Source organism: Lepus europaeus, chromosome 7, assembly GCF_033115175.1.
Source record: "Lepus europaeus isolate LE1 chromosome 7, mLepTim1.pri, whole genome shotgun sequence".
NCBI lineage: Eukaryota > Metazoa > Chordata > Mammalia > Lagomorpha > Leporidae > Lepus > Lepus europaeus.
This window is the reverse complement of record NC_084833.1, coordinates 55,660,117-55,673,157: the sequence shown is the minus strand read 5'-3', so window position 1 is coordinate 55,673,157 and position 13,041 is coordinate 55,660,117. Positions and strand designations below refer to the sequence as shown.

At 39.5% G+C, this 13,041-nt stretch overlaps 1 protein-coding gene across 1 annotated transcript in view; it reads left to right on the top strand.

The window, feature by feature from the left end:
• IPO7 (importin 7) overlaps window positions 1-11,482 on the top strand; it is a 70,334-nt gene extending 58,852 nt beyond the window's left edge. Inside the window, 7 exon segments of the mRNA XM_062196526.1 lie at window positions 632-729; window positions 3,869-3,964; window positions 4,069-4,289; window positions 4,381-4,586; window positions 6,580-6,786; window positions 8,098-8,214; window positions 9,345-11,482. Of these exon segments, the coding sequence (XP_062052510.1) occupies window positions 632-729; window positions 3,869-3,964; window positions 4,069-4,289; window positions 4,381-4,586; window positions 6,580-6,786; window positions 8,098-8,214; window positions 9,345-9,442 (1,043 nt within the window). The 3' untranslated portion in view covers window positions 9,443-11,482.
• Window positions 11,483-13,041: the final 1,559 nt, after the last annotated feature.

Here is a 13,041-nt window from a genome sequence, read left to right as displayed (position 1 = left end):
GGGCATTAGGGACTCAACTACTTTAGCAGCCTCTGCTGTGTCCTTGGATCCATGATAGCAGGAAGCTGGAGTCAGGTTTAAACATAGATACTACAAAGCAGAATGTAGGTATCTTAATACCTGGTAGGTCAAAAGCCTAGATTTATTTATTTGAAAGGGAGAGTTATAAAGAGAGACAGAGTAGGGAGGGAAAGAGAAAGATACTCCACCCAGTGATTCACTACTCAAATTGCTGCAACAGCTAGGATTGCGCCAGACTGAGGCAAGGAGCCAGGATCTTCTTCAGGTCTCTCATGTGGGCCATCTTCCACTGCTTTCCCAGGCACATTAGCAGGGAGCTGAATCAGAAGTAGAGCAGTTGGAATTCGAACTGGCAACCATATGGGATGCCAGCATTGCAGGTGGTGGCTAACCCATTGTGCCACAATGTCTTCTCCTCGTCTCATTCATATATATATATATATATACATATATAAAACCTTTTTATTTATTTTAAAGTACTTCTTACTGTTAAATTTTATTTATTTGAAAGACATATAGATCTTCTACCTGGTGATTCACTCTTCAAATGCAAAAAGATAAAGCATTTGTATTTCTGAAGATGTATAACTGATGCTTTTTATTAATACAGATATGATGCCTCTTCTGCATAATTATGTAACAGTTGATACAGATACTCTTCTGTCTGATACCAAGTATCTTGAAATGATATACAGTATGTGCAAAAAGGTAGGTCATTTTTGGAAAACATTTAATGACACTGTTGCTATAAAATGTATGAAATTGTGAAGAGAAATGCAATCCACATTGTGGTGAAAATTGTGGTCTACCAGAATTGTTAACTTTAGAAGTGATAAGAAAAAATTAATTTCTGGTCCCTAGACACAATAATGTCTTTGTAAGTATGTCTTCTGTCTATACTTTGACATTTTCTTGATGTTATACATGTTTGATTCTTTTTTAAAGATTTACTTATTTATTTATTTGAAAGTCAGAGTTACACAGAGGGGAGAGAGAGAGAGAGAGAGGTGTATTCCATCCACTGGTTCACTCCCCAATTGGCCGCAACGGCTGGAGCTGCACCGATCCGAAGCCAGGGGCCCAAGGACTTGGGCCATCTTCTACTGCCTTCCCAGGCCATAGCAGTGAGCTGGATTGGAAATGGAGCAGTCAGGTCTCGAACCAGGGCCCACATGGAATGCCGGCCCTCAAGTTAGAGAGGGAGGAGAGAGATCTTCATCTTCTGGTTCACTCTCCCAATGGCCACAATGGCTGGGACTGTGCCAGACCAAAACCAGAAGCCCAAAATTTCCTTGGGGTCTCCCACATGGGTGTAAATTTGTGTGAGATTTTTAAGTGATCAAGAATGACAGAGACATTTTAAAGGCAATGCTTGGAAACCATGAGCTTAATGGATGCTGCATAATAACAGTATTTAGGAAATAAAATAATGTAAGGTATTAAAAGTTCTGTGCTGTTTCTGAGAAGTCAAAGGATAAATGTATGGGGAATACTGTTGTTTTTTAAAATTTTTATTTATTTGTTTAAGAGATGGAAACAACTCCCATTCATTGCTTCACTCCTCAAATGCCTGCAATGGCTGCGGTTGAGTTAGGCCAAAGTTCCAAGCTAGGAACTCAGTCCAGATTTTCCATGCTGGTGGTAGGGATCAACTGCTTGAATCATCACCTGGATACTCTTATAAGGGATGTGGATGTCACATCTAGTGTCTTGACCTTCTAGGCAAAACACCCACCCCTACTGTTTATTTTTAAGAATGTTATTAAAAAATGTTATTTTAAAAAACACACAGTGGGGGATAAATTTTCAGTAACAGTTCAGCTTGCGGGGCTAGCACTGTGGCATAGTGGGTAAAGCTGTTGCCTGCAGTGCCAGCATCCCATATGGGCGCTAGTTTGAGTCCCAGCTGCTCCACTTCTGATCCAGCTCTCTGCTATGGCCTGGGAAAGCAGTGGAAGAAGCTCCTAGCTCCTGGCTTCAGATTGGTTCAGCTCTGGCTGTTGTGACCATCTGGGGAGTGAACCAGCGGATCAGACACCTCTCTTTCTCTCTCTGCCTCTCCTCTCTGTGTAACTGTAACTTTCAAGTAAAATAAATAAATCTTAAAAAAATAAAAAAGCAGTTTAGCTGGGACACAAAAATTGAATTAGGGTCCATCGGTATGAAAGGCAATATAATTGGTAGCATTTGAATTTCTAGCAATGTGTATTGACAGGAAGCATGCCATTAAACATCATTTTGCTCCATGGTGTTTTGGTTTTTTTGTTTGTTTGTTTTAAAACTTTAATTTAGATGGAACAGATCTTCTATCTGTTCTCCTCAAATGCCTGCAACAACCAGGGATGAAGCCAGGAAGAGTCCAGAATTCAATCCACTTGTCCCACGTGGGTGGCAAGGACCCAGTTACTTGACTCACACCTTGCTGCCTCCTAGGGTGCATGTTAATAGGAAGTTGTAATAGAAATTGGATCTCAACCACTCTGCCAAACACTCACCACCATTAATCTTTCAGATACGCTTGTCCTTCATTGATACTTTTCTCTTAACAATTAGTCATACAATAATCATCTAATTTTTTAGTCTATTGAATATAAAGTATTTTATACTTGGAGAATAGAGCTGTATCTATGCCATATTCTTTTTTTTTTTTTAAAGATTTATTTGTTTGAGAGTCAGAGTTACACAGAGAGAAAGAGGCAGAGAGAGAGGTCTTCCATCCGATGGTTCACTCCCCAGTGGGCAGCAATGGCCAGAGCTGTGCTGATCCGAAGCCAGGAGCCAGGAGATTCCTCTGGGTCTCCCACGTTGGTGTAGAGGCCCAAGGACTTGAGCCATCTTCTACTGCTTTCCCAGGCCATAGCAGAGAGCTGGATCAGAAGTGGAGCAGCCAGGACTCGAACCTGCACCCATATGGAATGTTGGCACTGCAGGCAGTGGCTTTACCCACTACGCCACAGTGCCGGCCCCGCCATAAACTTTCTTATTCCACAATACTTGTCCTTATATCCAGTCCTCTAATGGTAACTAGCACATCAAGTCCACGTTGTTTCTTTTTTGTCTGAGGTAACATTTGCCAACAATAGACTCTGAATTCTATTTCCTGCCCCCAACTCATTGTTTTTTCATTTTCTGGAATTTTATAGAAAATGGGCATTCCTGGACATGTCAGATCTTAATTTTTTGTAGTTCTTTTCATAAGCGCCAGATATCCCTGAGAATTTGTATGAGAAGTGATTGGTTATCAGCATGCCGTAGTCCATAATGGCACTATGGGATTGGTGCTTTCATTACATAGATCAGTATAACAGTGCTATATTATAACAACTACAAATCATCACAAGAGCTTTAGTGTATTATCTGTATAATGAATATTGCAGTAATTAATACTATCATAAGACCCTATACTCAGTCTACACATAGAAAAGGGAAATTGTGGCCGGCGCCGTGGTTTAACAGGCTAATCCTCCGCCTTGCGGCGCCGGCACACTGGGTTCTAGTCCCGGTCGGGGCACCGATCCTGTCCCGGTTGCCCCTCTTCCAGGCCAGCTCTCTGCTGTGGCCAGGGAGTGCAGTGGAGGATGGCCCAAGTGCTTGGGCCCTGCACCCCATGGGAGACCAGGAGAAGCACCTGGCTCCTGCCATCGGATCAGCGCGGTGCGCTGGACGCAGCGCACCTACCGCGGCGGCCACTGGAGGGTGAACCAACAGCAAAAGGAAGACCTTTCTCTCTGTCTCTCTCACTGTCCACTCTGCCTGTCAAAAAAAAAAAAAAAAAGGGGGGGAAATTGTTTCTGTCATTTAAAAGTCTCCTGAAGCCTTGTTATAAGTTAGATTCTCTATTGACCAGGTTCTTACAGGAGTTGCGGGAGAAGATGCAGAGTGTCACGCAGCAAAGTTATTAGAGGTCATCATTCTGCAGTGCAAAGGGCGTGGCATTGACCAGGTCAGTGACATTAACATAATGATTCATATTTCAGACTTCCAAGGGGACATAGTTAGAATGCTATTAATTACAGTCTTCCTGTGTCTTGCTATCTTTCTTTACAGTGCATTCCCTTATTCGTGGAAGCAGCTTTAGAGAGGCTGACAAGAGAAGTTAAGACAAGTGAACTTAGAACAATGTGTCTGCAAGTTGCAATTGCAGCTTTATATTATAACCCACACCTACTACTTAATACCTTAGAAAATCTTCGCTTCCCTAATAATGTTGAACCAGTTACAAATCATTTTATTACACAGTGGCTTAATGATGTTGACTGTTTCTTGGGGTAAGTGATGTAATTTGGAATTAATAAGAAATTTTGGTTATTAAGATTTAAAAAACAGAACGGTAGAAGTCATTTTATTTATTTTTTTTAGGCTCCATGACCGAAAGATGTGTGTTCTTGGCCTGTGTGCTCTTATTGATATGGAACAAATACCACAGGTTTTAAATCAGGTTTCTGGACAGATTTTGCCAGCTTTTATCCTTTTATTTAATGGATTGAAAAGAGCATATGCCTGCCATGCAGAACATGAGAATGACAGTGATGATGATGATGAAGCTGAAGATGATGATGAAACTGGTAAGGAATTTACAATGGAAGAGGCCAAAGCTTGTTTAGTTATGAATACCATTTGAGTGTTTTTTTCTTTGTATGTTTTTGTTTTTGCTTTAATTTGAAAGCCAAAGCACCAGAGAGAGAGAGAGAGAGTGAGTCTCCATTGTTGGTTCATTCCCTAAATGGGTGCAATAGCCAGGGGTAGGCCAGGTTCTCCATCCAGGTCTACCAAAACTGGTATCAGGGCTGCAAGTATTTGGACCACTGCACTCCCGGCCACATTGGCAGGAAGTCTATAAAGGCAGGAACTTTGTCTCTCCAACATGTAGAGCATTTCTAGACATTAAAATACCAAATCAAAAAAGATGTATTTTAAGCCCCAAGTCTGCTTCTGATTCAGTTTCCTACTAATGTGCCTGGGAGGCAGCAGATGATGGCTCAAGTACTTGTACCTGTCACCCACATGGGAAAGCCAGATGTAATACCTAACCCAGCGTAGGCCAGCCAAGCCCTTTCTGTTCTCGTCAGTGGGGGAGTGAACCAGTTAATGGAAGCACTCTCCATGTTTCTCTTTGCATTTAAAATAAATTTTTAAAAACTTAAAGGAAGAAAAATCCAAATAGTATTGTATGTACACAAGGTACTGATTCATGTAGGAGAGAGAGCTTCCTAAAGTTGAGAACATATCTGTAAGGGAGATAATAAAATAGTTCTACATTAACTGCATCTCATAAATGAAGATAAGTAGAAATACATTGATAATTGTGAGCATTATAAGAGAGAATCATTGATATTGAACACAGTGTTTGGCACATGACACTCAGTAATATTTAACAGAATTAATAGCATTAAAGAACGTACACATCTCATTACAGTTAACATAAAATACATACATAAAAATTAATACAAGATTTATGGTTTTAATGTGTTCTGAATATATTGCAAATGTCTGTTAGTGCTAAAACATACTAGAGTACCTGCACTATAAAATCTCGTTAATTAGGTGCTAAGACAAAAGATTACAAAAGTATAAAATTATAAAATACTGGTTTAAAGAAATTATTATTATTGTAATGGTTACAAAGATAGGTGACATAGCCATTTAGCCTAGTGGGTAAGATATCCACATCCCGCATTGGAGTACCTGAGTCCAGTTTCTGACTCCAGCTTCCTGCTGATGCATACTCTGAGACAGGGTTTGTTAAGTAAGTAAGTGAGTTTCTGCCACCTTATGGGAGCCCTAGATTGAGTTTCAGACTCTAGGCTTTGGCAGTGGCCAAGCCTCAGCTCCAGCCCCAATCATTAAAGCGTTTGGTGGGTGCCCAGTGCTGTGGCATAGCAGCTAAAGACGCCACCTGCAGTGCTGGCATCCCATGTGGGCACCGGTTTGAGTCCCAGCTGCTCTACTTCCAATCCAGCTCTCTGCTATGGCCTGGGAGACAAGCAGAAGGTGGCCCAGGTCCTTGGGCCCCTGCACCCACACGGGAGACCCGGAGGAATCTCCTGGCTCCTGTCTTCGGATCAGGACAGCTCCATCCTTTGCGGCCAGTTGGGGAGTGAACCAGCAGATGGAGATCTCTCTCTCTCTGTAACTCTGATTTTCAAATAAATAAATAAATAAAGCATTTGTAGCAAGTAGCAAGCTGAAGCTCTTTCTTAAAAAATTTTTAACTATCTTTGTGTGACAGTCTTTGTAAAAACATCTCACAAAAAGTTCTGTGACTGTTATTTTACTTTGAGTATTTGGTATGTAGCATTAGACTCAGCATTCTAATCTTATGTTCATAATGTGAAATCCTACTTAATGCTACCATGAATAGTATATTAAGTTGTGGTTGAGTTTCCTTGACTGTGAGAATTTTTATTTCTGTTTTCCGCTTAACATTTATTTAAACACTGACCCGTGGTTGAATTCATTGTGGCTTGTAATTTACTGAGCATTAAGATGACTGTCACTCACTTTGTTCAGTTACAAAATATTTCAGTGTTACATGGCACTTATTTTATGAATTGGCAGAGGAACTGGGGAGTGATGAGGATGATATTGATGAAGATGGTCAAGAATATTTGGAGATTCTGGCTAAGCAAGCAGGTGAAGATGGAGATGATGAGGACTGGGAAGAAGATGATGCTGAGGAAACTGCTCTAGAAGGCTATTCCACAATCATTGATGATGAAGATAACCCTGTTGATGAGTATCAGATATTTAAAGCTATATTTCAAAGTAAGTCACCTTGTTATATATAGATGCATTTATTGAACAAGTCTATTCTTTTGCCTGCCCCTGAAAGAAAAGGGTTGTTAGGCAAAGTAACCAGCATGGTTTCTAATATTGCCATAGTGTTTTTGAGTATTCTTCCCTCAACTTTTATTTCACACTTAGTTTGTAATTTTAGAAAACTGATATTATAGGAAAATAGAGTAGTTCAAAAAAGTCATCCAGTGGCTGGTCTTGTGGCTCCGCAGGTTAAGCCACTGTCTGCAGTGCTGCCATCTCACATAGCTGCTGGTTTGAATCCTTGGCTGCTTCAGTTCTGATCCAGCTCCATGCTAATATGCCTGGGAAAGCAGGGGAAGATGCCACCTATGTGGGAGACCTGGATGAGCCCGTTGGCTTCAGCCTGGCCTATCCCTGGCCAGTGTGAACATTTAGGGAGTTAACTAGCAGATGGAAGATCTTTCTCTCTCTGCTGTCTCCCTCTAACTCTGCCTTCCAAAAAGTAAATTAAGTTGCCAAGTGCTAATTCTTTCCTACTTCAGATTACCAGTCTCTTGGCTGCTTGCCTTAGAAGCAGCCAACTTTAAAAAAAAAAAAAAAGATTTATTCACTTGAAAGGCAGATTTACAGAGAAAGAGGAAGAAGGGGAGATATTCCATTCACTGGTTCACTCCCCAAATAGCTGCCAAAGCCGGAAGTATGTTGATGGCAAGGGCCCAAGTTGTTGGTCCGTGCTCTGCTGCCTTCCCATGTGCGTTAGCAGGGAGTGGGATGTGAAGTGGAGGAGCTGGGACAGGTACCCATATGGGATGCTTAACTCCTAGTTCTGTGACATTTTGAGAATGTTTTTCTCACAGTTTTGAGTTTGATTATTATTTAAGCAATAATTTATCAAAGTGTGTTTTAAACATAAGAACTGCCAAGCTGCTGCTGTTCTTTAGAGAGACAATAGTTATATATAAGAAAGGTTTTTTCCTGCATCTACCCATGTTTCTAACTTCTCAAATTTAAGGATTTGAGGATTCTGACCAACATAGCTTTGACCAGTTTCAAGTTGCTTTAACTCTGAATTTTACAAAATATTTGGATTAACTGTATTCCTGAAGTCACCTAAGTTTGTCATTTATGACTCTGAATCCTTTTTGGTAGAGATAGGAGTTAGGATTAGATACTTTATTCCTAAATATTGTATTTCAAAAATAGTAAATAGATTAAAATTTCAGTTTTGCTTGTGGTATAGGAAGAACAGAATAGAATGGAACTATCAGGCCTTCTTAGTAATCTCTTTCCCTTGTTTTTTCCCCCTCATTTTGATAGCTATTCAAAACCGTAATCCTGTGTGGTATCAGGCTCTGACTCATGGTCTTAATGAAGAACAAAGGAAACAGTTACAAGACATAGCAACTCTGGCTGATCAAAGGAGAGCAGCCCATGGTATGTTATTAAACCATAACCCTTCTAATACAGTTAATGGCAGTGCAGCTTTAAAATTTCAAGAAAGGACTTAACATGAAACATGGGGCTAGTGCAAGCGGAGGAGATGAACTCTAATCTGAGAGATTTAATACAAGAGAAATGACCTTTGTTTTTGGCTTCCATTTGTTGATTCTTAAGTGTAGCTGAAAACTGTTCAGTGTATAGTGATTTTAATGATTTACTTAAGCTCATTGTGAGTTTAATCACAGAAAGTTGTTAAAATATAAAATTTTTAAAAAATGTTACAAATCAACTTTTTTTTTCTCAGATTTAAGAAAATCCTATGTGTTTTCATCTTTAAACAGTTCAGTATTCATTTTTAAAACAGTTTTAGATTCTATACAGTCTTTTTTTTTTTTTTTTTTTTTTTTTTTGGACAGGCAGAGTTAGACAGTGAGAGAGAGAGAGACAGAAAGGTCTCCTTTTCCGTTGGTTCAGCCCCCAAGTGGCCTCTACGGCTGGCATGTTGCAGCCAGTGCACTGCGCTGATCCGAAGCCAGGCCAGGTGCTTCCTCCTGGTCTCCCATGAGGATACAGGGCTCAAGGACCTGGGCCATCCTCCACTGCACTCCCCGGGCCACAGCAGAGAGCTGGACTGGAAAAGTAGCAACCAGGACAGAATCTGGCGGATTAGCTTATTGAGTCGTGGTGCCAGCCAGAGTCTACAGATTCTTCTACAGGCCTTAACATGCAGCAAGCTCTAGAGTACTATTCAAAGAAAGATCTTTATAAATATTATCATTCTGAAGTATTTTGTTTTGCTTGCTATTAAATTCTAAAAATTCCTGTTAGAAATGGGATCTTATTAATATATTTGACTCAATATGGAGTACTTAATGATTTTTTTTCTTAACAATGAGATGTGAAAATTGGTTAAGAAGTCTGTAACATTATCTTCACAACATTATCTTCTCTACACAGCATATGCCCTTGTCCCTGTTCATATGGAGTTAAAATTGAGACCAACTTTGGCTAGTGTTGGTGGTTAAGATACTTGATTGTTAATATCATCACAGTTCCTTATTTTTCCCCATAAGGAAGTAAGATGATCAGATGCCCTATTAAAATTTCATTTATTTGTTTTCTAGAATCCAAAATGATTGAGAAGCACGGAGGGTACAAATTCAGTGCTCCAGTTGTGCCAAGTTCTTTCAATTTTGGAGGCCCGGCACCAGGGATGAATTGAATTATCATTTTCTTTCCTGCTGTGTGATTGTAGTGAAGAGCTTGTGTTCCTCCTAGTAGTGGTTCCAGAACTGGTTTATGTTATCTACTCTAAACTCATTGATCAATAGATGGACACAAAACAAAACCCCAGGAGGTGGGACCTGATCATGCAACCTGGCACTGGAAAATAAACCAGAGGGATTCTTGGGGGGAGGGGAGTAATGGGGGAGGTAGGGCTGGCATTTTCTTTATTTTTGAAGAAAGTAAGATCCTGACTCTGAAGCTTCAAGTGACACTGTGGAAATCTGAAACAAGAGGGGATGTCATGAAGGCAGCTTTTCTTTTTCTGAGGAAAAAATAAGCATGGGCTACAGGACTATTTAAAATGTCTCATTTACAGTATAAAACTCAAAGGTAGATGTAATTTTTACACCTATGAGTATTTGTCCGATTTGTCTATTCCTCACCATTGAGTATACTTTATATGTAAATAAGATAAGGTAATCTGATAGCCTTATTCAATCTTTATCATTTTCATTCATCAAAGATTGTTCCTATGTAGATTATTGGACATTTATTGTAGCACTACATGACTGATTTAAAAATCTGTAAATGAATTAGCACTTTCATATTGAAACAAGCCTGCTAGCCTATGTATAAAAGCAAAATGTTTGCTGTTTATAAAAGGAAGGGGATGTAATGGGGTGGGGGGTAGGGGTAATTTCAAGTTATTAATTTAAAAATGAACTAGCAATTTTGTACCTGGTGACTTTGTGGTGCACTCACCTCTGATAGTGACTTGAATTCGGTATGTAAAAAGGGGTTAGTGATATTTCATTGCTGCTAAAAATGGCAACTCCCTCTGTGTCCTGTTTTTTTCTTAAAGCTCTCAGTGTTTAAGTGGATATTTGGATATGAGACCTTACTGTAACAAATAAGAAAGGTGATATCTGAAGCATGTAAATTGGATATAAAGTTCTACTCTTAAAGAGTTGATCTTAAGAGTATGGCTAAACATCTATATATGCAATCTATTAAAAGAACTTAATTCGGCTATTATGTCTTGAATTGATTAGTTTTTTTCTAATTAGAAAATTTTTTTCTTCATTGGCCTGTTTTTATCCTTTACCTAGAAAGAGTGCAAAATGCACACTGAAATTTTGACATTAAACACCCACCCACTCTTCCCATTTCCTCTAACCCCTCTTTTGTTGTGGTGTCAGATTTTAACTATATGGGCTAAAGGCACATGGTTCCCTCCAAAAACCACTATTGATGCCACTGCAGAAACAAGCCAGCAACAAGTCAGTGTAGAGAGGTTGGCTTGCTTCCCTCTCTTCCTAATTGCATGCTCAAAAATAAGCCTTTATTGATCTTAAACATCTGTCAGATGAGTCATACATTGGGTTATTTTTTATATACATGTATATCACAATATTTCAAATTGAAAGCAACATCTCAGTGGATTAAAAACTATTACATGCTGTTGTCTAAAACAGATTAGAAAATTTATAACTGTAAAAATGAAATGCACATATTAATATTTAAAATGCATAATTAAAACCCATTGGTGTTGTGTTTTTCTTGTATACCAATAATTAAGCCACTACTGTTGGCACTGTTTGGTTTTCTATTTTACACTGAAGGAGTGAAAGTATTTCCTATATTTATGAATTTACTACTAAAATCTTGGCAAAAAAATGAAAAAAAATTGTCAAAAATGTGTGGATGAAAACTGTTGAAATCAAGTGTGTTGCTATTCCCCCCATTCCTCAAGTTGGACACCAACTGTATACCCTAGGTTGCTTAAGGGGATTTCACTATTATCTAAAATCAATAAAATAAAAATGGAGTAGTTGTATATATGCAACATTGTGTACAGAGGGGCGATATTGAATAGTATTAATATTCTTGTCTTCCTTTACCTTTGTCCCCTAATATTTAGTCTTCTCTTAAAATTTCAAAATTCACTGCAATTGGAATTAGTAATTCCAATTTTCACATTGTTATTGAAAAACCATATCTAATAAAGGTTTTAGTCATTCCCATGCACAGAATGAGAATTCTCATTTGCTGAGGTTTTATTTCAAGAGAATGTATTAGCATGTCTTTGAGATTAAATGTTAACTGCCTCTTGTCTTGTATAATCCAGACTAACCTACATTTACAGATTTTAACTTGAAATAAGACCTTAGAATTAACTACTGTTCAAACAATAATTTCTAATATGTCAAATATACCTGTTTTAATAATTTAATATCAAATTATAGTTTATTATAGATCATTAATCTTATTGGGTCTGGGTTTTAAGTGAGACTGTGGGACTTTGAGAAGACCTTTGGAAGGTATAAAGGGTCTTAAAATTAGGTGGTTATAAATTTTTAACCTCCGCCGGCGCCGTGGCTCAACAGGCTAATCCTCCGCCTGCGGCGCCGGCACACCGGGTTCTAGTCCCGGTCGAGGCGCCGGATTCTATCCCGGTTGCCCCTCTTCCAGGCCAGCTCTCTGCTATGGCCCAGGAAGGCAGTGGAGGATGGCCCAAGTCCTTGGGCCCTGTACCCGCATGGGAGACCAGGAGAAGCACCTGGCTCCTGGCTTCAGATCAGTGAGATGCGCCGTCCGCAGCGGCCATTGGAGGGTGAACCAACGGCATAAAGGAAGACCTTTCTCTCTCATTATCTACTCTGCCTATTAAAAAAAAAAAATTTTTAACCTCCCCTCAATCTTTTTTAAATAGCCTTTCCTGTAGTTTTACTATCTATAACTTCTTTATTTAATTCTGATTTTGTGTGGATTCCAGTATTTGTCTTTATTAGTGGTAGACATTAGTTAAGTCACTTTTTGTAAGCAGAAGCCATCCATTTTTTAAAAACCTACCTGCCAATATTAAGGGAAGTTACAATAAAAGAATGACAATTATATGTGGAGAGACCAGAGTATAGAGCAGGGTTGGCCAGGCTGTTCAACCCAAGATGTAGCTCCTGAAGCAAGTGCAAAGTAAAAGTTGTAGTTAATATGACTAAACTATACCTTTGTTAAGATCTAACACAACTTAAGCATAGGCATTGCCTAAGTATAAAATTAATAACCTAGGGGCTGATGCTATGTGTAGTGGGTAAAGCCATTGGCTGCAATCCTGGCATCTCATGGGAACTGACTGAAGTCTGGCCACTCCACTTCTGATATCCAGCTCCCTGCAGATGTTCCTTAGAAAGAGGTGGAGGATGACCTAAGTGCTTTGTGCCCTGCACCCACATGGGAGAACTGGAAGCAGCTCCTGGCTCCTGTCAGGCCCAGCCCTGGCTATTGCAGCCATTTGGGGAGTGCACCAGCGGGTGGATCGATCTCTGTGTGCCTCTCCCTCTCTAGCTCTGCCTTTCAAGTAAATAATCCCTATCCTTTGTATGTTTATAATGTTTTGTATACGCAACTAAATTGGTCAGTTACACTAAATATTTGAAACCCTATATTCTTTAAAAAAAAAAAAAAAAGACTTATTTATTTATTTGAAATTCAGAGTTACACAGAGAGGAGACAGAGGTCTTCCATCAGATGGTTCATTCCCCAGATGGCTGCAACGGCTGGAGCTGTGCTGATCAGGAGCCAGGAGCTTCTTCC